Source organism: Hakea prostrata, chromosome 5 (assembly GCF_041222555.1).
Source record: "Hakea prostrata isolate BN-2017 chromosome 5, UWA_Hpros_2, whole genome shotgun sequence".
Taxonomy (NCBI): Eukaryota; Viridiplantae; Streptophyta; class Magnoliopsida; order Proteales; family Proteaceae; genus Hakea; species Hakea prostrata.
The window spans coordinates 8130050-8155090 of NC_142604.1; the positions used below are offsets into that span (position 1 = coordinate 8130050).

General features: G+C 39.3%; 1 protein-coding gene across 6 annotated transcripts in view; it reads left to right on the forward strand.

Annotated features, from left to right (window-relative positions):
• LOC149014842 (exocyst complex component SEC3A-like) overlaps nucleotides 1-25041 on the forward strand; it is a 60236-nt gene that overhangs the window by 9148 nt on the left and 26047 nt on the right. For all 6 annotated transcript variants that reach the window (XM_089157367.1, XM_089157366.1, XM_089157370.1 and 3 more), the window contains exons 5-16: nucleotides 462-564; nucleotides 1229-1377; nucleotides 2074-2191; nucleotides 2821-2925; nucleotides 4588-4689; nucleotides 4795-4932; nucleotides 17759-17887; nucleotides 18169-18249; nucleotides 18358-18432; nucleotides 18920-19093; nucleotides 19178-19328; nucleotides 19451-19515. In XM_089157367.1, the coding sequence (XP_089013493.1) occupies nucleotides 462-564; nucleotides 1229-1377; nucleotides 2074-2191; nucleotides 2821-2925; nucleotides 4588-4689; nucleotides 4795-4932; nucleotides 17759-17887; nucleotides 18169-18249; nucleotides 18358-18432; nucleotides 18920-19093; nucleotides 19178-19328; nucleotides 19451-19515 (1390 nt within the window). The remainder of the gene's footprint in view (nucleotides 1-461; nucleotides 565-1228; nucleotides 1378-2073; nucleotides 2192-2820; nucleotides 2926-4587; nucleotides 4690-4794; nucleotides 4933-17758; nucleotides 17888-18168; nucleotides 18250-18357; nucleotides 18433-18919; nucleotides 19094-19177; nucleotides 19329-19450; nucleotides 19516-25041) is intronic.

The window sequence follows — 25041 nt, forward strand, 5'->3', positions numbered from 1 at the left end:
CACTCTCTCCCTGTCTATCTCTTCTCTCTCTCTGGCAAGGGTATTTATGTCATGAAGTGAGTCAAAATGGGGGCAAAATGTCGTTTTATTCCCCACAGGGCATTTGGGTAATTTATATTTCAAATTTTAAATGAGTTAAATGGGGGGGGGGGTAAGCGCATTTAGGTTATTTTATCCATTACTTAATAAAAAAATCTTAACTGTGGGTAACTTCTAATTTTGACAGTGGGTGCCATGTAATTTAGAGCATAATGGTGGGTGGTCACTAGTTTCGCCCCAATAATAGTGGGTGCCGTGTAAAAAAACTCTTTTTTTTTTCCTTTTCCTTCTTTCCCGGTAACTGTTATAAGTAAGGTTATTGTTTACTTATTTTCAGAATGCTGATACAAGGTCTTGATGGGCCAGTCATATTCTGAGATTAGGTTGTTTTTCATCTTCCATTTTCACATCTTTGCTTGTAGGAATCGACTTCTTCTTTTCATCTTAAACATGTGCAAAGAAGTTCTGGCCCGTCTTCCAAAAGTTGTTGGTATAGACATTGTTGAGATGGCTCTTTGGGCTAAGGTACGTATAAAATTGCATTTATTTTTACTTACTTGGTATGTTATTGTCTTTCCAATAACGTCTATTCAGGGATAGCTCTTTGGGCCAAGGTAAAACATGGCATTTGTTCTCCATCCTTCCCTCTTTCTTTATATTTTTATTAATTTTGTATTCTCATCTGAAGTAGGTGATGTTAGATTGGTTTTTGGATTATCTGAATGTTTCAGGTCCTATTTTATTTGTTGAATTAGCATAGATGAATCATATGATTGCTTTTTTTAATTAATCTGGATTGATATTTGGGTTTTGGCATCGCAAAATTGGATTTTAAATTTATCGGGGTATTGTACCCTTAGGTATTACTTGGAATGCCATTAATAGCAATGTTATTATGGATGGAAGGTATGAGCCAACAGTTTTACATTAATGCTATTTTTTTTATTTATTTCTATGATAAAAGAAGTTCCATTTGGATGTTTCCCTGCAGTTGTGGTTATTTTACTTTATAAGAAGCTTTGGTCTCTGACTTTCAACATTATTTGCATTATTATTTCTGTTACAGTGTCTTTTGATGCTAATAGTATCTTAATGCAGCGGTAGCTTATTTGCATGGGCATTTTGTCATTTGATTTTTGAGATCCTGTAGAAAATGTAGTAATTATTAAATCACCTGAATCTTTAATAGGAAAATACATCAGCAGTCACCAACCAAGCACACCCTCAAGATGTGGGACCGGTCGCATCTGTTGTGACGGAGAATGACCTGACAGTAACTGTAGAAAAGGATCTAGTTTCTCAAGCGGAAGAAGAGGACATGGAGGCTCTTCTTGGCACGTATGTATACATTTCATTCTCTAACACCTCTTTCCATGTGAGACTATTTGATTCTTATGAACACCCTACAACCCGAACCCATACTCGTTTTTCTGAATGCGTACACCTTTCTGTAGATAAGTTGATGGGAATCACAAAAAGCAATGGTTTGTAGTTGTTTCTGCTCTCTCCCTCTGTGCATGGTGCATAAGGGGATGAATGAAGGCAATGAGTATGTTTTCCTGTATGAAGTTCTGTTTTCTATTCTTAATTTTACAACATTTTGTTGTTCTCAGCTTGCCATCTGGGTGTCATAATTTCTTAGGGCAGTATTTAAATGTTTCTTTCATGGTTAGTAGTGAATCAGATTTTCTGGATTTGGGTAGCTGTTGGTGGGAAGTTTGTTGTCAGGCAGAGCCATTGGATGCTTTGGTGGTAAAAGAGAAGACATAGGTTGGGGAGAGGATCCAAAAGGAGTGAGCTGGTTTATGAAGAACATATGTAAAGAAAGAAAGTACAAAAAATGACAATCCAGATGCTTTTAAACAGTCCTAGTTATCTGAACAAGAGATAATATTCCTGTACGGAATTAATTGTTTCTCTCAAGTAATAATTGCAACTTGTAAATCCTAAAATACTATTCCCTTTCCTACCTCACTTGGCTGCTAATTGTGCTAGTCATGATATCAATCCTAATTAAAGTGCTATGGTCTACAGGTATGTCATGGGTATTGGTGAGGCAGAGGCATTTTCTGAAAGGTTAAAGCGAGAACTTCTTGCTTTGGAAGCGGCAAATGTGCATGCCATTTTGGGAAGTGAACCTTTGGTAGAGGAGGTAATACAATATGGTCTTCCATTTAGAATTTCTTTTCTTGCAAACTTCAGACTTTTTAGTAGTCTTAGACTCTTAGTCTCCCTTTTTAACACCTAGTCTTCTGAAATTAATCGAAACTATATTTGATTGAAAACAAAAGAATTCAGATTACTATTCCATCATTGCATCAACTGTCTCTAATGTTGGGTTGCTTACATGAGTGTTATTGGCCATTCTTTTCAGAGCAATTGATCTGAGTCTGTGCACTTCCCACTGTGTTCTTTATGGGCCTTCACTGAAAATGGCCAGATATCCAAGTTGATGTCCTTGTTTTTGCTACCAAGTGGGATGATTTCTATGAAATGCTGAATAATTGTTTATTGAGTCTTGTGACTTTGAATCTCATTTCTTTTCCTTTTGTTTGATTTTTTCCTATGTGTAACCATTTCCTTTTAGGGTAAGAGATATTCAGCATTCATGTTTGGGTCTTTCAGTATTCATGCTTTTCAGCAGCAACAGAAGTTTGACTTCCCTTTTTCTTCCTCTCTGATTGGTGATAAAAGGAATAAGAAACACAGAACTGATTGTATGAAGGTCGCCAGATTTCTGTAGGGGGCTATTGAATTTTTGTGGCTTTCTGAACCATACAGGTACTTCAGGGGCTAGAATCGGCATCCAGTTGTGTCGATGATATGGACGAGTGGCTGGGCATTTTCAATGTAAAACTTAGGCACATGAGAGAGGACATTGAATCGGTATGATCATGTTCATTTTATATAGATATTCTTGATGAACACTTCTTTATTCGTCTAGTATGTCATGCCGGAAGCTAGCAAGGAGCAGTCATTTCTTGTTTGATGTTGTTATGTTAATAAATGTTTATCATAATGCTTCTATGTGTATTTATTATAATGCTATTCCAGAGTTGGATGATGTATTCTACTATACATGGTTTGAGATCTCGATCTCGATAGGGATCTCAGCCAAGAATTGGTAAAAATCTTCGGTCAACTCGAGGGCCATCTTGGTAAGTATTAGGCCTTAATTTGGGCTGAAATTTGGTACTCACCCTATTTTACGTCTTCTAAACACATCGGTGGCCTTAGATTTGTGAGAAAACAACTACCCTAACTTTGAAGTGAACATGCAGACTTATAAAACATGAAGCAAAATGAAGACATAAAGGTTTATCGAATAATACATCAAACACGTTCAACTGTTCACAATCTCACATTAAATCGGTGTACTCATAAGTCATATCATGAGAGTACAAGAGTAAAATCAATGACTAAGCAGCTTCTCCAATTTCTATTCCACCAACACCACATCCACCAGTGCAGAACATGGTTTTTGAAAAAAAAAATGAAGTTTGGGAAAAACACTCTCCTTGCTTCAAGATTGGCTTCAGAATTAGTAGTTCTTGTTGTAGATAAGCTGAACAGTTTGTTGGTGTAGCCTAGATAGAGATCCAACCAACTTTCCAGTGAAAAATCCAGCCAAAACACCAAAACCAGCAAAGTAGGAAGGAATGTGGGGATATGTCAAGAACGAGATATCTCGATTTGTCTCGACCGAGATAGGGTATTTATAAAGACTGATTTGAACTGAGATATCAAAAGATCCGAGATCTAGAGTCAACCGAGATTATGGCTGTGATGTGGTATTTTTATGGTATCGTCTCGAGGTCTCAAAAAAAAGAGATCTAAGCCTACATCTTGTGGGACCTTAAACTATGCTGCTTTATCTGCATGGACTTGGAAATTGTTCCTTGGTGGAAAGTTGGAAACCCACGTTCCACCCTCTCCTTTCATTTTATTTTTGGTGCTCTGCATTCATGTTGTTGAGTAAGGCAATCAGTGCAGTAGATATTGCTATGCCTTTTTTAGTTTACCATGTACTTTTACTGGGCTTTGGAGTTCTCTGGTGATGTAAAACAGGTTTCCCCTTCCATTTCCAAATCTTGTGCTCCCTTCTCCAAATTTTTTTTTTCGTTCTCATTTTCTTACCTCCCCCCCTTGATTTCCTTTTTCCATATTTCATGTCATTACTCTGTGTTATACTCTGATGAATGTCACGTTGCGTATCGTTCCATCCATTCTGAGCTTTCACTCAGTATTGTTCTGTTTGGTCAAGCTATCAGTCTTCCTTGTTTTGCAGTTGGCGTTTCCTGATTATTGTGCTTCTTAAATTATAGTGTTGAATAATCATGGTTGCTGGATTTTGTACCTTGAAAGCAAGCTGTGCTTTTTGAACTCTGTTTTATTTCTCTTGTATGAGTATTGTACTTCCATTAGGAGTGGGACATTGTTCTACTAACATCTCTATAGCTTTCAGCTGTATAAATTATAGGAAAAACATGTTTTTTGCTTGCTGTCAATTGCCTGACTAAACCTGCCATCTTCTGTTGTCTTATCCAGATAGAAATTCGTAATAATAAGTTGGAGATGCAATCTGTCAGTAATAAAGCACTGATATCTGAGCTTGATAAACTTCTTGAACGGATGCGTATTCCTCCTGAGGTATGATGGTGCATTACTTGCATTAATTGATCGGTTCTGCTTCCCTCAGCTTTCCTCTTGTGAAAAGAATAGAAAATTTTGTCTAATGCTAGATCTTGATTTCAGTATGCAGCATGTCTACTAGAAGGTTCTTTTGATGAGGCTCATATGCTTAAAAATATTGAAGCATGTGAATGGCTGACAGGTGCTTTACGTGGTTTGGAAGTACCTAATATGGATCCTTGTTTTGCAAGCATGCGAGCTGTATGTTCTCTTTCTTTCTTTTTCATGTCAGTGTTCTCTTAAGCAGTGCACTTAGGACTTGGGAGATTGTTTCTCTGTCAAAAGAGTCACTATGAATTGGGCTAATGTGGATATGACATGGATAAAAATTTCTTGTGACAACGTGCATGGGGAATGATGGTTATTAGGGAAGCTCGAATACAACTTTGCAGACAAATCATCAAATGGGCAAATTTATTAGAATATGTCTTGGCTCAGGTTATATTTAGTCTAGTATTTTCTTTGTAATGGGCCATTTTAGTTGGCATATGTTGTGGGTATAGTCTGGACATACTGAATTACTTTAGTGTCATTGTTTAATTTGTTATCAAGTATTTTAGCTAGGGTGGGACACGGGACCAGAATTGTATAAGTCTAGCCCTGCTTTGAGTCAGTTTAGTTTGCTTTGTTAGTTAAGGATTGGGTTAGGCCTTATCTTTTTTTTGTAGTCAGTTTTTAGTCTCCTATATAAGTTTGTAAGGCGGTCAGAAGTACACATGGATTTTGATTAATCAAATTACTGCTCATCTAATCCAATGGTGAAGAAATCTTGTTGTGATCAGATTGTGTTTGATCCTTCCAGCCACCTTGTGGTGTGAAGCCTGGGTGCTTTTCTATTTGATATATTATTCCGTTTCTTCCTTTCCGTCGATTCAAGCAAGCAAGTTACTGTTCTAATTAGGTTGCTGCAATTCATCTTCTATTACATGTTGTTATAGTTGCTGCAATTAAAATCCCTTTGTAGCTGAGATTCATATGTGAGAGTTTTTTTGTTGAATTCTGATTAGGACTACCTAGCTGAGCACTAACTAAGAGTGAAATCTCTATTCTGCTCCTTTTACAATATGTTTCTGTTTTACTGTTCTGAACATTGAATAAATTGCTAGTGTATACTAACCAGTTTTGGCTAATTTAATTGCTCTGTGATTATTGTTAAGTATGCAATATAATTCTGTTCTCGGATATTTAATCAAGTAACTGATTTGCATTTCTTCCTGAACTACTAGAATTGGTTGTATTTGATTTAGTCTTTGGATTATCCTCAGATTTGCAGCAGCTACTCCACCTCCTAATTACTGGATTTGAGTTTCAGTCCCATCTTTCTATTTGATTCTTTTTCCCTGTTATCCAATCCAATGTCCCCATAAAAAAGAAGTAATATCTAGTGTGTAACTTTGGTCATGAATGAATGGATGATGAAGTGGTGAGACTTGATGAGAAGGAGATTTCACAAATGATTATTTTAGGTACTTTGGTTCAATAATAAATAAAAGAAGCGATATATAGGATAATGATGTTTCCCAAAGAATTAAAATGGGGTGGATGAAGTGGAGAGGTGTAACTATGGTCTTGTGTGATCGACGTATTCATTTAAAGCACAAAGGAAAATTGTATAGGATTGTCATACAACAGGCTATGATGTATGGTGCAAAGTGTTGGGTTGTTAAGAAGCATTGTATAGATAAATATAGTGTAGCAGAAATGAGGACGCTAAGATGGATGAATGGCAAAACACAGGAATGATAAGCTAAGGAATGACCATATTAGATCTAGATCGGGAATAGCTCCAATAAATGATAAGCTACAAGAAAATTGATTGAGGTGACATGACCACATTAAAGAACTAGGGGCAGACCTAAGATAACTTTAAGAGAAGTGGTGAGAAAGGATATGCATCTTAGGCCTCATATCTTGTGTGGCCTCAAATACAACTGATTAGTAGGCAAGGATCCATGTAGCTGACCCCATTTAGTTGGGAAAAAGGCTTGTTGTTGTTGTATCTAATATCTCCATAAACTGGGTCTATTCTTTGATAAAAATCTTGTTATTTGACACTAATTTTTTTTTTTTGGATGAATGAATAATTAAATTAACAAAGGAAGAAACAACAAACAACCTTTATAAGGGAGATTGGGAAGAGGAAGTGAAACCCCAGGATATAAGCCTGTTCCTTGGGGGTGTCATCAACCAGGGGTGGGGAAGAGAAGAAACTGTAGTAGAAACATCAAAATAGATGGCTTTCCAAATCATATCCATAAAACGGGATTTGGAGGTCCATCTTCTAAGGTTGTGCTCCCATCAAAGGTGATGAATAGAAGCACTGAAGACTAGCTTACCGATCCGGTCACAGATAGAAGAACCTGGAAAGTTCCTTAAAACCCAAGACCAATCCCTAGCAAATCCAAAGGAGTGATGCCAACGGGGCCAAATAGAAGCATGGGCTTTTCTCCAAAGGGAATTGGAGAAAGGGAAAATGAAAAAAAGGTGGTCAAGGTCCTCATGGCCACACCAACAAAGGGTGCTATTTGGGTTAGTGGGGGATGTGACGGCTAATGAGGAAGGCTCAGGTGGGTAGGGCAGGCATGAGATCTCTCCAGAGGGTAGAAGAATGGCGGGGGATGTGACCTTTGAACCAGACCAACAGGGGCCAAGGGGGGAGGGGAAAGGGGTGTGAAGGAGGTCCCAAGCTGAGGAAGTGGTGAATTTTTTAGAAGGGGTAGGGAGCCAAGCTATAATATCATAAGGGGCCATTGAAAGAGATGGGAGAGAATTCCAGACTTGTGTGATACTAGGATGAGGGAGAGGGGCCCAGGATTCGTCGGAATTAAATGGGAAAGGGGGTGGATTTGGGAATACGAGAGTTATAAACAGTGCGGGGGCTGAGGAGGGTGAAAAGAATGCACATCGGATGCCATGGGTCAAGCCAAAAGGAGGTGGAGGTGCCATGATTTCGGACTCCCTTAGCATCAAGGCTGAAATTGTCTCTTCTTTAGCCTTTTTCCGCCCCCTCCCTCCTAACCTCATTAATAAATTCATTGATCCTTTTATCCTCTCCTCCCTCAGTGCCATTCCTTCCTCGGAAGAGATCCTTCTTGCCATTCGCTCCCATAAGCCTAATAAGGCCCTGGGTCCTGATGGCTTTAATATGGGTTTCTTCCTAGCCTCTTGGGACTTCATTGAGGATGATCTTATTAGGGCCATCCGGAGCTTCTTCTTTAACCCCTCTCAGCTCTCATCCATTAACCAAACTTTTTTCTGCCTTATTCCCAAGAAGCAAGGAGCCTCCTCTCTCTCCGACTTCCACCCCATTTCCCTCTGCAACCTCCTTTACAAATTCATTTCCAAGGTCCTAGCAAATAGGCTTAAGAAGGTTATGCCTTCCCTTGTGAGCTCGAACTAATCCGCTTTTATCTCGGGTCAAAGTATTGTGGATAACATCCTTCTTTGTGCAGAAATTGTTCGTGGCTTTGATAGATATGCTCACTCCCCGGCTTCTCTCCTTAAGGTTGACCTCCACAAAGCCTTTGACTCTATTCGTTGGGACTTCATCTGTGAGGTCCTCGCTTCCATGGGTTTCCCCCCCTCCTTTCATCCATTGGATTGGGGCCTGTATCTCCTCTCCCCGATTCTTTATAATTGCCAATGGTTCCCCTGCGGGTTTATTCCCCTTTCAGGTTTGTATCCACCAGGGCTGCCCCCTCTCCCCCTATCTTTTCTCCTTGGCCTTGGAAGTCCTCTCCCTCATCCTCCAAGCCAAAATTGATAATCTCCTCGTCTCCCCAATCCCCAAGTGCAAATCCCTAAATCTTACCCATCTCGCCTTTGCTGATGATCTCATGATCTTCTCCAAAGTAGATCACCTTTCCATCTCATCTATTCTCTCCTCTCTCTCGCAATTCGAATCCCTCTCTTCGAGTCAACCTTAATAAATCCACTCTCTTTCTCTCCGGGGTCCCCGATCATCTCTGTGCTTCCCTTCTCCAGCTCTCGAGCTTCAAGCCTGGCTCCTTTCTGTTATCTATCTTGGCCTCCCTCTCACTTCCGATAGACTCACCTGTCACCACTAATTCCCTATGCTAGATCATATTCGTAAGAAGCTTCAGCTTTGGAAGGGCAAGCTTCTGTCTTTTGCTGGCAAAGTGGTCCTCATTCACTCCGTCCTTCAACCTTCCTATCTCTATTGGTGAGAATTTTCTCCATTCCCAAATCCACCCTCCATGCTGTAGAATTCTTGTTTTGTGCTTTCCTTTGGAAAGGGCAGGAACATCACGTTTCAACCATTTGGTCAACCATCTGCCGCCCTACCTTTAAAGGGGGCTTGGGTATCTGCCAGATCATAGATGTTAATCTTGCCTGCCTCCTCAAACTCATCTGGAAAATTGCCTCCAAACATGATTCCATCTGGGTTAAATGGGTTTATTCTTATCTTCTCCGGTTTGACTCTCTTTGGATTGCCCCCTTGCCCTCCAACCCCTTTTGGGTTTAGAAGAAAATCCTCTTATTGCGCTCCCGTGCCATCTCGGCAATTTCTACCTCTATCTCCTTCAGCTTCTCCACCTCTCTTTGGCTTGACCCGTGGCATCCGATGGGCATTCTCTTATCCACTTTGGCCCCTGAGCTGTCTATGACTCCCGCATCCCTAAATCCACCCCTTGTCCGTCTTCGTCACAAATGGATCTTGGAATCCCGCCCCTCTTCCCATTCTCACACAGATTTGGGATAATCTTCCCCCTCTTTCTGACTCCCCTAGTGACCTCCCCATTTAGCTTTCATCTCCCACAAAAACCTTCACCATTGCCTCTGCCTGGAATACCCTTAGAGCCCACAACCCTAAGCCCCCTTGTCCCCCTTTGGTTTGGTTCAAAGGCTTCATCCCTCGCCATTCCCTTACCCTTTGGAGGGCCTTAACCATGCTCTCCCTACCCAATCTTTCCTTATTAGCCGCCATATCCTTGCAAACCCCAATTGCATCCTCTGTTGGAGTGGTTTGGAGGACCTTGAGCACCTTTTCTTTTCTTCCCTTTCTTCAGATCTGTCTGGAGAAAAGCCCTGGCTTCCATTTGGCCCCGTTTGAGACGTTCCTTTGGTTTTTCTTGTGATTGGTCTTGGATTCAGAGAAAATTTTCAGGCACCTCCATTTGCGATCGGATCGGTAAGCTAGTATATTGTGCATCCATTCACCACCTTTGGTGGGAGCACAACCTTCGGAGATGGACTTCCAAATCCCGCTCTATAGATAGGATTTGGAATGCTATCTATTTTGATGTTTCTTCTAGATTATTAACTATTCCCCACCCTTCTATTGATGATACCACAAGGAATAGCTTATTGTTGTCTCTTGGGGTCTTTGTTCTTTATTTTGGTCTTTTGCTTGAAGATCTTGTTCTCTTGTCTCTTTTAATATATTATTCATTCATCCAAAAAAAAGACAAGGGGAATGATCGGAAAGGCTAGGAGGAGAAAATGAGGCATGGGATGAAGGAAATTTGGAGAGCCAATGATCATTAATGAGGAATCGGCCAAGCTTAGAAGCAATTCTAGCCGAGCCCACATGGCGGTTATGCCAAGTAAGAAGATGGCTTGACCAACGGAGGTCTGAAAGGCCGGAGTCTTCTAAACAAGAGTTGAAAGCGTCAATTGCAGCCGGGTGAGGGGGTGACCACCGATACGCTCATGAGAAGAGCGAACAATATTGAAATCCCCACCAATGCACCAAGGTAGATTCGAAATGGAAGAAGAGATGGATTGGATATCCTCCCAAAGAGGGAGGCAATGGCAAGCATGATTGAACCCATAGATGATGGTGGTAAAGAAAGGGAGAGAAGGGGAAGGAGCGGTAATACTTAGGTGCAAAACTTGGGGAGAGGAATTAATGAGAGAAATTTGAAACTTTAAGGGGGTCCTAAAGAATCCAAATTTTCACATTAGAAGAGTGATCATCATTTGAGATGAAAGACCAAGAGGGGGCTATAGCATGAGCAATCCAATGAGCATTATCTTGATGGACATGGGTTTCAAGAAGCGCACAAAATGAAGCTTTTGATTCTTTAAGAGAATGCTTAACTTCCAATTGTTTGGATAGGGAGTTAATGCCCCGCACATTCCATATGAGGAGGTCAAACATGATAAAATGATAGGTTCCTAGTAACACCACTCTACACTCGACAAGGAAAGTAAATCCCTAAATTCTAGGGAAGGAAACGATTGGCAGATTTGAAGAGTCCTATTGTATTCAGGTTACTTTTTAGGATTAGATTGAAGAGTCATATTACATTCAGGTTATAGTCATATTACATTCATGTTACTTTTGAAGAGTCCTATTCGAATTCATGTTACTTTTGAAGAGTCCTATTCAAATTGGGATGATTCTGTTAATTAATACTGTAGGAACGTAATTGCTATAAATAGGGGGAAGGAAGAGTAGAAGATACATGTTTTGAGATATAGAGAAGTTTATGTGAGAGCCATTGCTCTTGGGTAGCCGTAGGAATCACCTACTACTGGTAGAATGTATTGTTTCTTATTCAACTTTTATTCAAAGTCCATTTTTTCTTCTTGAGTTATTCCACCTTGTTAAGTAGCCTCATTCAGGTACCTAACATAAAGGGATAGAGGAGGGCCATTCAAATTGCAATCGGTTTGGGGCTGATGGTGGAAAGGGGGTTAGTTATTACTAGAGGACTGCTTTGGGAAATAGGATGCTTGTCTCACACAAGGGGGAGTTCAAAGGAAAGGGGGTTTCAAAGATATCTGGATCAATAGAAGACTCAGAAAGGGGCGGTTGGATCTGGAGATGGAGGTTCAGGAGATGCAGTTAGGGACAGTGGGGGTTTATTTGGATTGGTTTGCCACGGTTGTATTGGGATTTAGGAGAGATGGGTATTAAGGGTGTGAAATGGAGTTATGGACTTTTGCTTATTGTGGGCTTTAGCAGTGGGTGGAGGGTGAGTGATGGGCTTAGGGGGAGATAACAGGGGAGGCCCATGGTGGGTTAGATGGGCTCGAGATGAGGGTTTAGGACTGCGAACGGATAAGTTTTGTGACTGTGAACGGATAAGTTTTGTGAGAGGCTTAATTGGGTGGGCCCCTCACGGATGGGATGGGTGAAGGGCAATTTAGGGATTAAAGGGTTGGGGTTGGGAGGTGAAATAGAGGATAAAAAGAGAGGGTTACCTGATTCATCATGAGTAACAGGGGTGGTGGAAAAAGTTCGAAGTAGCTGGTTTTCAGGGTTGCAACCTTCGAGATTTTTATACTAATTTCCTTATTTTTCTTCAGTTTTTTCTCTTCCCACATGTGAAATGTCACTATTTGGCCCCCCCAATATTGAGAACAAGTTTTAAAGGTAATATAATGGGTATAAATGTCATTCCTAATTAAAAACTAACTCCTCAATCCCTATTTATTCTCCCCTCTCTTCTCTCTCATGTTTTCTTACTATTTATTCTCTTCTCTTTCTATAAACGTGGGTTAAAGGAAATTTTTGAAAAAAATTCTTATTAGGTATTCAAAATGTCATTCCTAATTAGAAACTAACTCCTCAATCCCTATTTATTCTCTCCTCTCTCTCCTCTCTCCTATTTTCTTCCTATTTATTCTCTTCCCTTTCTATAAGTGTGGGTTAAAGGAAAAATTGGAAAAAATCATCTCCACAATTAAGTACTCTTTCTCTTTCTCAATTTATTTATCGTTTATCTTTTTTTATTTATTTATTATTATTATTTGATTTTGTATTATCTGTTTCTTTTTTTCTTCTTCAATTTTTGTTATTTGATTTTATATTTTGAATAAAATGTCTATAGTAAGTAAGGTAAAACTACCATTGGTTTGCATCTCTTAACTTAAAAAAAAAAAACTTAAAAATTGGTTTGCGTCTCTTGGCAAAGAAAATTTTGGTTTGCGTATAACTTTCTAGGGTTGAATTCATTTTTTTTTCTTTAATTTATCTATATTTTGTCCCAAAAAAAATATTTATTATCAATAATTTAACTATTTTTTTCAAATGTGCATATTCTTTAATATAATAAAATAATTCAGACTTTATCTTCCCCCCCCCCCAATGTTGAATCCTGGGTCCGCCCCTGATCGCCGCCCCGATCGCTTGATCATATTTTAGACCGATATCATCTTCAATCTGAACACAAGGTGGAAGAGGAGCAGCAGTCGAGAATTCAATGCAAATCCTGGCATAGGCAATACGTTCTAACTTGATGGTTTTCAAATCTGTGCTGACTGCGGAGGGGCTTCCCAATGACTGAGCCTATTCGACTCAAGCAGTTGGTATTCCAGAATTCAAGAGGGAGCCCATGAAGATTTATCCACAGGGGAAGGGTGCTGAAGTCGACCCTGTGGAGGGGCAACGATGGAGTCCAAGGCTTGATGAGCACATGAGATTTGCCGACGAACCAAGGAGAACCTTCGATTGCACGAGCCTTGTTTGCCGGAGAGTCAAAATTGAATAGGAAAGTTCCAGAATCAAGGAGGTGAGTTTCCAAAGGACCGATGGCTTTTCATTGTTTAGCTAGGGAGGTTTTGATGATATTAATGGGTGGAACAGGGCCGAGGAACTGTCCAAGGATGGCATTTTGCCATCGAAGGATTCCTGCGGCAGTGGAACTAGTAGGGTAGTAAGCAATGGGTTTGTCGATATCAGTGACGGGGGAATGTAGGACAAGTCAAGAGATGTAGTTGGGGAATTAGAGGAGTGAAAAAGAAAATTCCATGGTTTAGAGGTTACTGTAGGAGAAGGTGAAGAAGGTGCTGGGTTGGTCACAGGGATGAAGGAGGTGGCGGAGGGTGTTCTAAGGGGTAGGGTGAGGGGGTTAGAGAGTTTGAGGGCGATGGACACAGAGGAGGGTCCATGGGAAAGCCAAGGGAGAGTTACCGGTGAAGGGATTTACCGGCGAAGGGGAGCTTCTCATCGTTGTTCTGGTTGCAAGTAGGTTATTTTTTGGATTTGTTAGCTTGTAAAAGCCATTTGACACTATTTTGATCTTTCAAATATGGTATAATTTAACAACCACCCATGGCCATGGTACATCTGCTGCCAGCAAAGAAGTAATCTAGAAATTATGAAGCTTTGAGGCTTGATGGCTTTTTTTGAAAGTTCGATTGAAGAAACCTTGCCTGCTGTGTGTTTGGTTGTGCTGGAGTTTTCGTGAGTTCTGCTGGGAAGGAGAATTCAGATTGAAGAAACCTTGGTCACCTAGGCGGGCACCTTGGGCACCTCGTTTGCCTAATTGGTGTTACCTTGTGTTTTTAGCCCTCTCCAGTGCCTTGCTTCACCTAGATTCCTTGACTACTATGTGCCTAGGTAATGACTTGATAACTATGGATAACTGATGCATAATGACCACTAAAAGGAACACCTGAGTAGGATGTGGCAATTGGTACTCACAGGTGCAGGTTCGGAAACCTGAATGCGCAACCTGGGATGATTGATCGCAGCCACAATATCATGAGGAGGAGGAGGTAGGTTGGCCATGCAGCTTCCAGCAGAAATCCTTGTATGATGTTCCTCACTGCAATAGTCACATTTAACTGGTTTCTTATCAGAAGGGAAACAGTCACTGGAATGATCAATAGAGCGAGTGATACCACCTTTAGGTTGAGTGGTTCCAAAGAGTAAAACTGAACGTTCCTGAGTACTTTGCTCTAACCATGGTTCAAAATCTTGGTTTCAAGGCTGGTTTTGACCAATCAGAAACTGAAAGCTGGCTGAGATCTCATGAAACTTGGTCTAAACCAGGGTGTTTTCCCCATCCTTCTCGATATGTGGCTTCGACACCTAATTCTTGATTTTTTCATCTGATTTTTGGTCTACATGCCATTTGAAGGCTTTTTACACAGAATGGGTCAACTATTTGCATAAAAATGATATGATTCTTGACCCAAGTCTACCATTGTTGGCTGGAATTCAGAATACTAGGTTACCAGGTTAGAAACATACAATGACAAATACATGGAGTTCTGATGTACCTTACACAAAAAATGTCAAGAGATGGATGCAGTTAGATTTCTTATTTGATGGTTAAATTTTCCTCAAACTAGCTTGTTGGGTTAAGACTTAAGACCACTAGAATAAGAATGAATCTTCTGTTTTTGGCAAAAAACCAACAGAATCACCAAAATGGGCAAGTGTATGTTGAAAGTTGAAACCTTCAAGATCAGCGAAATATCTCGATTTCCAGGTGAATTTAAGTCACTTAAAAACCAGGTTTGGTTTTTCCCTATGTTTGGAATCGAGATTTTGCTGAGATCTCGTCTCAGTCAGTTTGACTGAAACTTGAACCATGGCTCTAATATAGCATTGTGATGGCTGTCTAACAACTGGATCAATGAATAAGACTGCTTCAGGATAGGAAAGGTTTCCGCTAAGTGCTTGGGCACAAATCTGATCATGGTTAACGTTCAGCCCGGCCAAAAAATCTTAAACCTGAAATTTACCATCCTCCTTGAAGGTATAGCATCAGCCATATGGTTGCATTGAAGGTGTCATTAAAATTGAGTTACTGCTGTGGAATTTGCAACTCAGACTGGTATTAGGCAAGAGTTTGGTCCTTCTGCTTGGTTTCAGAAGCTTCTTTTGCAGTTGATAAACCTGACTGTTGGAAGAGTTGGAGAAATCTTGATGTCAAAGGCCACAACAGGAGCTTTATTAATATTCAAAACTTACCAAACACAGAACAAATTAAATCTTCCCAGTGTGGGAATCTTACAAGAAAAATAGGATCTTAGCAAATCTATTCCCAATAATGAAAGAACAGAAAAAGGAAAGAAAACTAACTAAAATCTACCCAAATCAACCAAATCAATCAGATCTTCCATAATCGGTTGTCTTTCAAGTTTCAACACTGAGCAACATTCCCAGCTGCTTTCTGAATCTTTGCTGTATTATTACTAGGAAACTTAAGCAATCTGAAGTTGTATATTTGATAAGAAAAGCCATGATCAAGTCGTTATCAGAATTCCGCTTCCTCTGTGAAGCATTAGTAGTAGGCATTGCAATTTCTCCCTTCAAATAACCTGCATAGCCACATGAATCTATGGAGAGTAACAACAGCGAAGTCACATCACATAGATGCCCCTATATACAGATTTACACATACCCATTTACAAGTTACAACTAATGGATTGCTCCTGCAGGAAGCTGAGCCTTCTTTTATTATTTTCTTTTGCTTTTAAAGATAATGTGTGTTGAACTTTCGTCGCAACTCTTTCCTTTTGAGGACATGAATGTGTCCATCCTCAGGAAGTAAAAATCTTTGGCCAAATGTCAGATTGTCTATCATTTCATTCTTGTTGACTGAGGGGCAATTGGTGAACTTGGCAGAGTACACTATCTATGAATTTCGGTCGGACCATAACAACCAAAAGAACGTATAAAGACAAAGTCTGATACCTAATAAGTTTGAAGAGTTCTTGAGAGGGACAATGTAAGATGTGGATGTCCAAGATGGTTCAAAGAAAAATAATGCATATCTAAAGCCGCATCATCCAACCACTAAATTGTGTAAGGAATATTTCTTGTATGGTCTTAATCATGGTAGAAGATCTCGCTCTTGAGAGAGATCTCGCCAGCTTGAAAAAGAGAGATCTCGATCATCTCGGTGAGATCTTGGTTGAGATATACAATTTTTTGGCGTCAACTCGGTGGCCCATTTCGGTGGGTTTTAGGGTCCCAATTGGGTGAAACTTGGTATCTAGCTTATTTAAGGCCTTTTGAACACGTTGGTGGACTTGGATTTGTCTGAAACAACCCTATGTATGATTTCTAAGTCTACCCATAGTGTGAAATCGAAATGTAGTAGGATTAGGGAATGCAATGTTATACAACATGTAATATAGAACCTTTAAAGCATATAAATGAAAAGCAAGTATATCAAATGCATCAACTAACTTAAATGTTATCAAAATTCCATCCATATGAGTATCACAATCTCAATTTTCAAGAATAAAATAATTATATAACCATTAGAAGTTCTATATAAGTCATTAAATCATAAATTCATAAGACAAGTAGAGAATGATTGATCTTCCTTGTTGTAGATGTGCTAAGAGTAGTTGCAAGTGAAAATTCAGCCAAAATCCACAAAAAAGGCAAAAATTAAGAGTTCCAGCGAGATCTAGGGCGAGATATGGCGAGATCTCGAGCGAGATATCCCAACTCGCAGATCTCGACCTCCATCTCGTCTCGCCAATGTGAAAAAACGAGATATCTCGTGAGATCTCCCACCATGGTCTTAATGATGAGAACTAGGAATCATGTTTCACTTAGAATTATAGTACTTAAATTCATCTGTTAAACTGGATTAAACTCGGTAAAAAAATTTAAATGCAACTATGAAATACCCTAAACAATGAAGACCTAATCAGATCTAAGCCTTAGATTGAATAATTCTTAACACCCAGTCTCTCAAAATTACTGAATTGCCACTACAATGAGAAGTTGGAAACTTGGAATAGGTTGAAGGCTTACCATCTAATAACAATTAATGTGCTTTTAATAGCTCCTGCCAGTTTCAATGTGAACCTGAGATGGATGGCTAGTTAGGTTGGGGTCAATTGAAGCTTTTTACAGGCGGAGAAAACACAAAAAAGAATTCTGCCTCCCCCCCCCCCCAAGATATAATATCAATTACTGGACATCAGAAACTCGTGTAAGTTTCCTAGATAATAGAGCTTCTTCAATCTTTTTGTCCTTAATTCTCCTTTCACAAATTGTTAAAAATTCTGACAAACTTTTAGCAACTTGGCTGTTGAAATTACGTAGTTTTGATGCATTTGTTCATTCAAAGGTGCAATCATTGTGGTTCACTTCTCTGGCTTTGTGAGAATTTGTACCCTTCAGTTTGGTTGCTCAATGAAATGCTGGCTTTCTCTAACTTCTCCCAAATGGAAATTTTCTGTGTTAATTGTGGGGTCTTTTTATCAGTAGTCTAGAATTTTTTCATTAAATCATAGAGAATTTACTTGGGTATTGGGAAGCCTCCGAATGATTTTATATACATATGTCAAATTCTTTCAGGTTAAAGACAGCCGTGCAGAACATGAAAATTTAAAAGCCAAATTTGTACGTAGAGCTTCTGAGTTCTTGAGAAACTACTTTTCTAGTTTGGTGGATTTTATGATAAGCGATAAGAGTTACTTCTCACAGGTAAATCTTCCTCAAACTATTATTCCATATATATATAATGGACAGGCCTTGGCACAATGGTTGTTAGACCACTGTTGTAGCCTAAGGTCAAGGCATCGAAACAGCTTCTTAGCAAAAATTGCTGGGGTAAGATTTTGTAGAAAATTGCCCCCTTGACATTGCTTGTGGGGAAGCCTTTGGCACTGGGTTCACCCTTTTTCTTATTTATTTATTTATTTTTAATAATTATTCTCAATGGCAACATATATATTTTGCTACTAATCTGTTTTTGCTGGGCACAGCGTGGACAGTTAAAGAGGCCCGATCATGCTGATCTTCGGTACAAATGCAGGACATATGCGCGCCTTCTGCAACATTTAAAGGTTTTGTGTCATAACCAAGACTTCTATGGTGTTTTTAATTTTTCTGAGTATCTCTTCTTCTAATCTTTTTTCTCTTTCATTTTGGGTACTTCTTTGAACCAATGGCAGAGCCTTGATAAGAATTGCTTGGGCGGATTGCGAAAAGCTTATTGTAGTTCCCTAAATTTGCTTCTTCGTCGAGAGGTTGGGGAAAAACATTCCACCTTTCCAATAATCTTGATTCTTAAAGCCACTCCATTTTTAATTTTTACAAGCCATGTTCCAGTGAACTTTGTCTTATCAAACTTTTTTCTGCATGGGAACTTGTGATTTATTATATGCTGCAATAATGCAACTGTGAAATTTCACATCTTGAAGTCCTTAATTGTTAATTTTGGAAATTACCTGCTCTTCTTCCTATCAGTTAATCTTTGAAGTTTTTCATTCCTATTTGTGTTACTTCATTGTCTCATGACAAATGGCTGTCAGTGATATCATACGCTTCTGTTTGCTCTTACGAATTTGTGATGGGTCTGATTGCTACCTATGCACTAATATCATGAAATAATTCATTGTTGTCTAGTACTTGATTAACTGGTATTTATTTTTGGGATATTTGTTAATCTGGGGAATCTAGTAACACTAAATATCCTGTGGTTGAATTTTTTTTTCTTTTCCCCCTTCATTACAGGCCCGAGAATTTGCGAATGAACTTCGTGCTAGTACAAAAGTATCAAGAAATTCAACAGTCTGGCTTGAAGCATCTGCAGGTTCCAATCAAACTGCGAATAATGCAGACACTTCTGTTGTTTCTGACGCATATGCGAAGATGCTTACAATTTTTATACCCCTCCTTGTTGATGAGGTTTTCCTAATTTTTCTTATTTTCTAAGAATCTCTTATCGTATGTATTTCTGACCCCAAACTAATATATCCATTAAAATTTCAGAGTTCGTTCTTTGCGCATTTCATGTGCTTTGAAGTTCCTGCACTTGTTCCACCAGGAGGTCCTGCCAGTGGGGGAAAAAATAGACCCAATGATGATGATGTTGATGACGATTTGGGCATTATGGACATTGATGACAATGACAGTAAAGTTGGTAATTTTTCTTATGTGCACCTCAATGGACTACATTAAAGATAAAATTTGCTGTAGTATTTTTAACTTAATTTAAGTGTGTGAAATTACATATTCATTGTTCTATCATGTTTCAATTTGTAGGTGTATCTTCAGGGGAGCTGGGAACATTAAATGAATGTCTTCATGAGTTGCTTGATGGAATCCAAGTAATGTTTGCCGGAATACTATGACTTGTGGTCATGTAATCATGTTTTTTTAATTTTTAATTTTTGATTGATAAGTAAGCTTTGTATTAGAGAGAGGAATAAAAATACAGAATAGGCAGCCTCCGAGATCCCCCCCACCCTAGAAAAAAGGGAGGGGGGAGTCTTTAAAAGCTGGGGTGGTTTTCCACCCTTAACCTTTCTACCAAACTGGTTGGAACACTCAATTATACCCTGTAGAACACGTATAAAGCTGCATCCTTCCCAGTCATCTCAAGAAGTTCTTTTGGTAGCTCCTCTAGCGTCCACACTAGCTCCCCATTACCCATTCTAAATGATTCCATATAATCTGCTGGCTGATTCAGTTCTCTTCACACATGCCTAGATTCTGTAACGTAATTAATCTGCTCTTTTAATGATTCCCCCTTTATGCCTTGTACTTTCCACAGCCCTTAGGCTTTTCTATTGATGATATCAATAACTAACTAAGAGTTAAAGGAAATCTCCATAAACCTCTCTCAGTGTATAAGATCAGCCCTTCCAGGATTGCCAGTAATTCAATAGTTAAGACTGGTATTTCAGCACTTTTTCCTGCATAGGCCAGTAAAGGCCTGCCATTTGCATCCCTAACTGGACCTCCATAGGCTGCCTCTGTGTCAACTAAGGCTTCATAACAGTGCAACCTCACCATATAATCAGGTGGTTTATTCCCTGAGTGGACTCTACGGAATATTGTGTCTCCAGGTAATGCAAATGTCCCATTTTCCAGCTATATATTCTGATTTTTCACTTTTCAGTATGGTCTCTCGATCAACGCATCTTCAATAATCGCTGCTGCCACCTGGCCTTTTGTTCTGATGTTATCTGTACATATTCCACAGTCTCTATTAGTCCAGAGTTGCTGAATAGTTGCACACAGAGCCAGCTGCCCTGTAACTCCTATCTTGTTGCCTGTATCATGATGCTATCTTCCCCATATATCAGCTTCTTGCACTCCTGAGATGAATCTCCTCTTATTTGTCAGTCTTCGAAAGATGCATTACCGCATTGAAGTGCTGAACGGGCATTTAATTTAGGGATAATGCAGTCTTTCTGTTCCTATAATCCTACCCAGTTATTTACATGATTTGGTTGTACCTGGATGTTCCTCCTGGACAGAATATCCCTAGTTGGTATTACATCCATGATGCATCTCCTGGCAGTGAAAGAGCATCTATAGATATGATTGGGAAACCACATTGCTGCTGACCAATTTCTTTCTAATGAGATCCCAGGCTGATTTAGTAGTAAACCTTCCTGTTGCAGTCCCTTTCCACGTCACTTGGGTCCAGTTTGTTGGACCCAATTCTGTCCACATTTGGAAGCTTCCTCCAAAACTCATTCAAGGAAGGGAATAGGCCTGTGCACATCCTCCATTCACCATCTTGGGTGAACCTGTCCTTCATCTGATGGAAACCAATTTTAGGGTTAGGGTTCCTAGGTTGGTTTCCCTAAAATTGAGGGTTTGCTCAGAATCTTCCAGAAAATAAATAAAAAAAATTATGGGATGCCTATGGGTATCTAGGAAGGTCGTTTATAAGTTCTTAGGAGTGATATGGGCTGATGGGGAAAAGATACGGGATCAAAGGATGAATATAAATTGATAAAGAAAATGTAATTAAGTCAATCCTAAATGGTGGGGGTATTTTATTGGGAAAGGAAAATTATGATTGTTATCAAATTCCTATGGGATGATTTTGGGATATCCAGAATCACCAAGGGTTGAAAGAAAATAGAAGGGACGATCTTGGGATGGTTTTGGGTGACTAAAAATTATCCTAGGGTTGATAGGAAAAGAATGCGATAATTTGGATCAATATAGGTTTGTTCTTGGAGATTTTGGAAGAGGATTGTTGGATCTTGGGCAATCTTTGCAAATCTCACTTTTCTTTCTTTTATTTATTTATTTTATTTATTTTTTCCTGCTCTTCCCCCCCCCCCCCAAGGGTAGGGGAAGGGTTTAGGGTGTCGTGGGGGCCTGGGGAGGTTCTGCCAGTGATACGGCAGCAAGGGGAGGGGAATTCTAGGGTTGCGCAGAATAGAGGACGGGTAGGGGGGTCTTGCTATGGGTTTGGGAGCTGAGGGAAGGGGTGGGGGTCTGCTGTACTTACCTGGAGACTGCTGTAAGCTCTTGAAGAAGATGATGGAGACTGGAAGAAGAGTGCTAGACAGAAGATAGTTACTGATCTTTGAAGAAGAACTCAATCCTCACTCAACAGTGCCCCCTCAACAAGGAACCACGATCCTTAACTCAAATTTAATTTCATTCAATAATCAGACTTAAGAAAAATACAATGAGAGAATAGGCTTATTTGTAGTCTACTAAAGACTCCAAACTAAGTGGGTTTTCTTTATAGATTATAATCCCCTTACAATTAATCTCAACCATCCAAATAAAGACTTAAAGATCTATTGGAATCTCCTTGAAAATGGATCCCCTGAAGGCTTTAATACTCTAATTATAAAAGGGACTCTTCTTATAGATAAGGACTTGTAAGAGCCTATCTTTAAGGACTAAGGGCGCTTCATCTTTAATTTAAACAGGATTTCTAACTAACCAACAAGACTCTTTTGAAAACAAAAACAAAAACTCTGAAAATTAAATCCAGCAATTATTTAGGGCTAGAGTTGACCAAAATACCCCTTTTAGGGTTTGGCCAGCCCTAGTTGTGCCAGCTTGGAGTGGCCTTGTCATTGTGGCCCACTTTAGGGTTTTGGTGAGGGGGTGATCCTTGTTTACATCACCATCTCCAGGTGTTGTAACCTTCCATGATATCTCATGCTTTTTCCATACCTTCTGATAAGGATCCCCTTAATAAGCTAGTCATCTGGCCGCATCTTGGTGCCCTTTCGATCACATATCAATTGTTGAATCATTGGCTCTGTGGTGTAGCCTCAAATGATGAGGGCCCGTCTTCCAGGATCTTCTAAGAGAACCAACTCAAATGGGACCAAGAAAGGGTTTCTTGATCTAGATATATGGGTTGAATATTTTAGAGATGGGCAATTGGGGACTATAGGTGTTAGAATGGGCTGAAACTTGGAGGGAATAGAGGTAACAGTGTAGGGATATGATCCCCCCAAGTTTGGTTGGGGTTGGATGGTTAAATTAGAAGATATACGGGTTCTTGTTTTTTGGGTTTTAGGGAGTCCAAAATTTCAAGAAAAAAAGTGTGAGAGGGAAGGGGGATGGGATATGCTGGCTGCCACCTACATGGACATAAGCACCTTGTCTTGAACTGTGGAGATGGTGGACTGCTCTAAATGCAGGCTGAATCCACAGCTGAAGAGTAATCTTAGCTTGGCTTCACTGGAGACCCTTTCACTTGAGCGGCTGGAGATACCTTACCAATGTTGGAGCATGTTATTATCTGAGAACGACAAACAAATATGCTGCAAGAGCTGATTCTATACTAGTCTGAACTGTGTAACTATTACATGTGATGGGTGGCTATTATAGCCTTAACAAATAGTAGCTGCTTGAAAAAAAAAAAAAAAAAAAAAGAAGAAGAAGAAGAAGAAGAAGAAGAAGAAGAAGGAACCCTTGTTGTAAATTGTAATCTAACAACTTAATTGAATTTTAAAAAAACTCTAATTGGACTTGGGTTTTATAGCTCAAACCCTTACAAGGACTCTCCATCAGCTATAATAAGGACCAGATAAATAACATGCATTAGCCCTAATAAGGACCAATTAAATAACATGCATTAGCCTTACAACCATGGTAGCAAAAGTAACTCGGCGATATTTCACTGTTTCGGAAGCTGGCAATACGAAAAGGGCAATGATATGACTTTTACCAAATGTCAGTGAAAAATCGCTGAAAAATTGGCGATTTATTGTTTTTTGTCGAAATCTCGTGATATTTTGGTGATTTTTCATTGATTGTAAATGAAAATTTGGATGAAATTCGTTCTTCGAGGCTTCAACTCACCCACCCACTCTCCTTCTTTCCTAGCTTTTAGCCGACTAGCCATTTGAGTGTCTGCCATCTTGGGTTTGTTGTCAAAAAGTTTGAAGAAAAAGCAAGGTGATTTGTGGTGTTTCTTCTTTAAACATGGCTTGATGCAGGAGTGTGTATACTTTTCTCAACCTTGTCTTGTCCTTATTAAGTCTCTCACCTAATTCATTTATTAATTATTATCCCTTCCCTTTGCTCATACTTGTGGATTAACCGTTTCTTGGCTTCACATACGAGCATATGGCCCTCTTTAAAATGAACTAATAAGTATATGAATCCCACCGAAATGCAGGTCAAATGTCGCTGAAGTTTTGACAATATGTCAGAGTCTTGGTGGTTTTGGCAACCACCAAAACCCAACTTATTGCCGAAATTTCGTACATTGCTTACAGCCATCTCGCGAGATCTCGAGATATCTCATTTTTTCACCTTGGTGAGACGAGATGGAAGGCGAGAGCAGAGAGTTGGGATATCTCGCTCGAGATCTCGCCATATCTCACCCTGGATCTCGCTAGAACTCTCAATTTTTACCTTTTTTTTGTGGATTTTGGCTGAATTTTCACTTGCAACTACTCTTAGCACATCTACAACAAGGAAGATCAATCATTCTCTAAATTGTCTTATGAATTTATGATTTAATGACTTATATAGAACTTCTAATGGTTGTATAATTATTTTATTCTTGAAAATTGAGATTGTGATACTCATATGGGTGGAATTTTGATAACATTTAAGTTTGTTGATGCATTTGATATACTTGCAATTCATTTATATGCCTTAAAGGTTCTATATTACGTGTTGTATAACATTGCATTCCCTAATCCTACTACATTTCGGTTTCACACTATGGGTAGACTTATAAATCATACATAGGGTTGTTTCTATCAAATCCAGTGCCACCAACGTGTTCAAAAGGCCTTAAATAAGCTAAATACAAAGTTTCAACCCAATTGGGACCCTAAAACCCACCGAGATGATGCCAAAAAATTGCATATCTCGACCGAGATCTCACTGAGATGGTCGAGATCTCTCTTTTTCAAGGTGGCGAGATCTCTCTCAAGAGCGAGATCTTCTACCATGCTTACAGCCTTGATGAGGATTAATTAAATAACATAAATCAACTATAAGAAGGACTAAGTAAATAATATGTTTCAACTAACAAGGACAAGACAAAAAATAGAACAAAAATTCTTTAAGGAATTTTTGAACACGACTCATCTACCCATGTTTTAGGTTCATTTAAATTAGCAGTGTTGAGAATTGAGCAGCCTTGGTGCACAAGGATTGTGGCTGTTGCCTTAGTGCTCAAGTTATTGAGTTTCTAATTTTAAAGATGAGTGAGTTTCTAATTTTAGAGATGGTGGTGACTCACTAACTTGGTTCACAAGTTTTGGAGAATTTGAGTTACATACTTTCTTGGAAAAGGTTCCTTGGTAATCAAGGCTTAAGAGAATTAGAAAGTATAGTTTTTATTTTCAGCATAGTTTCTATTCAAGTTCTTTCTAATTTCATGCACTTTCCTTTTTGGT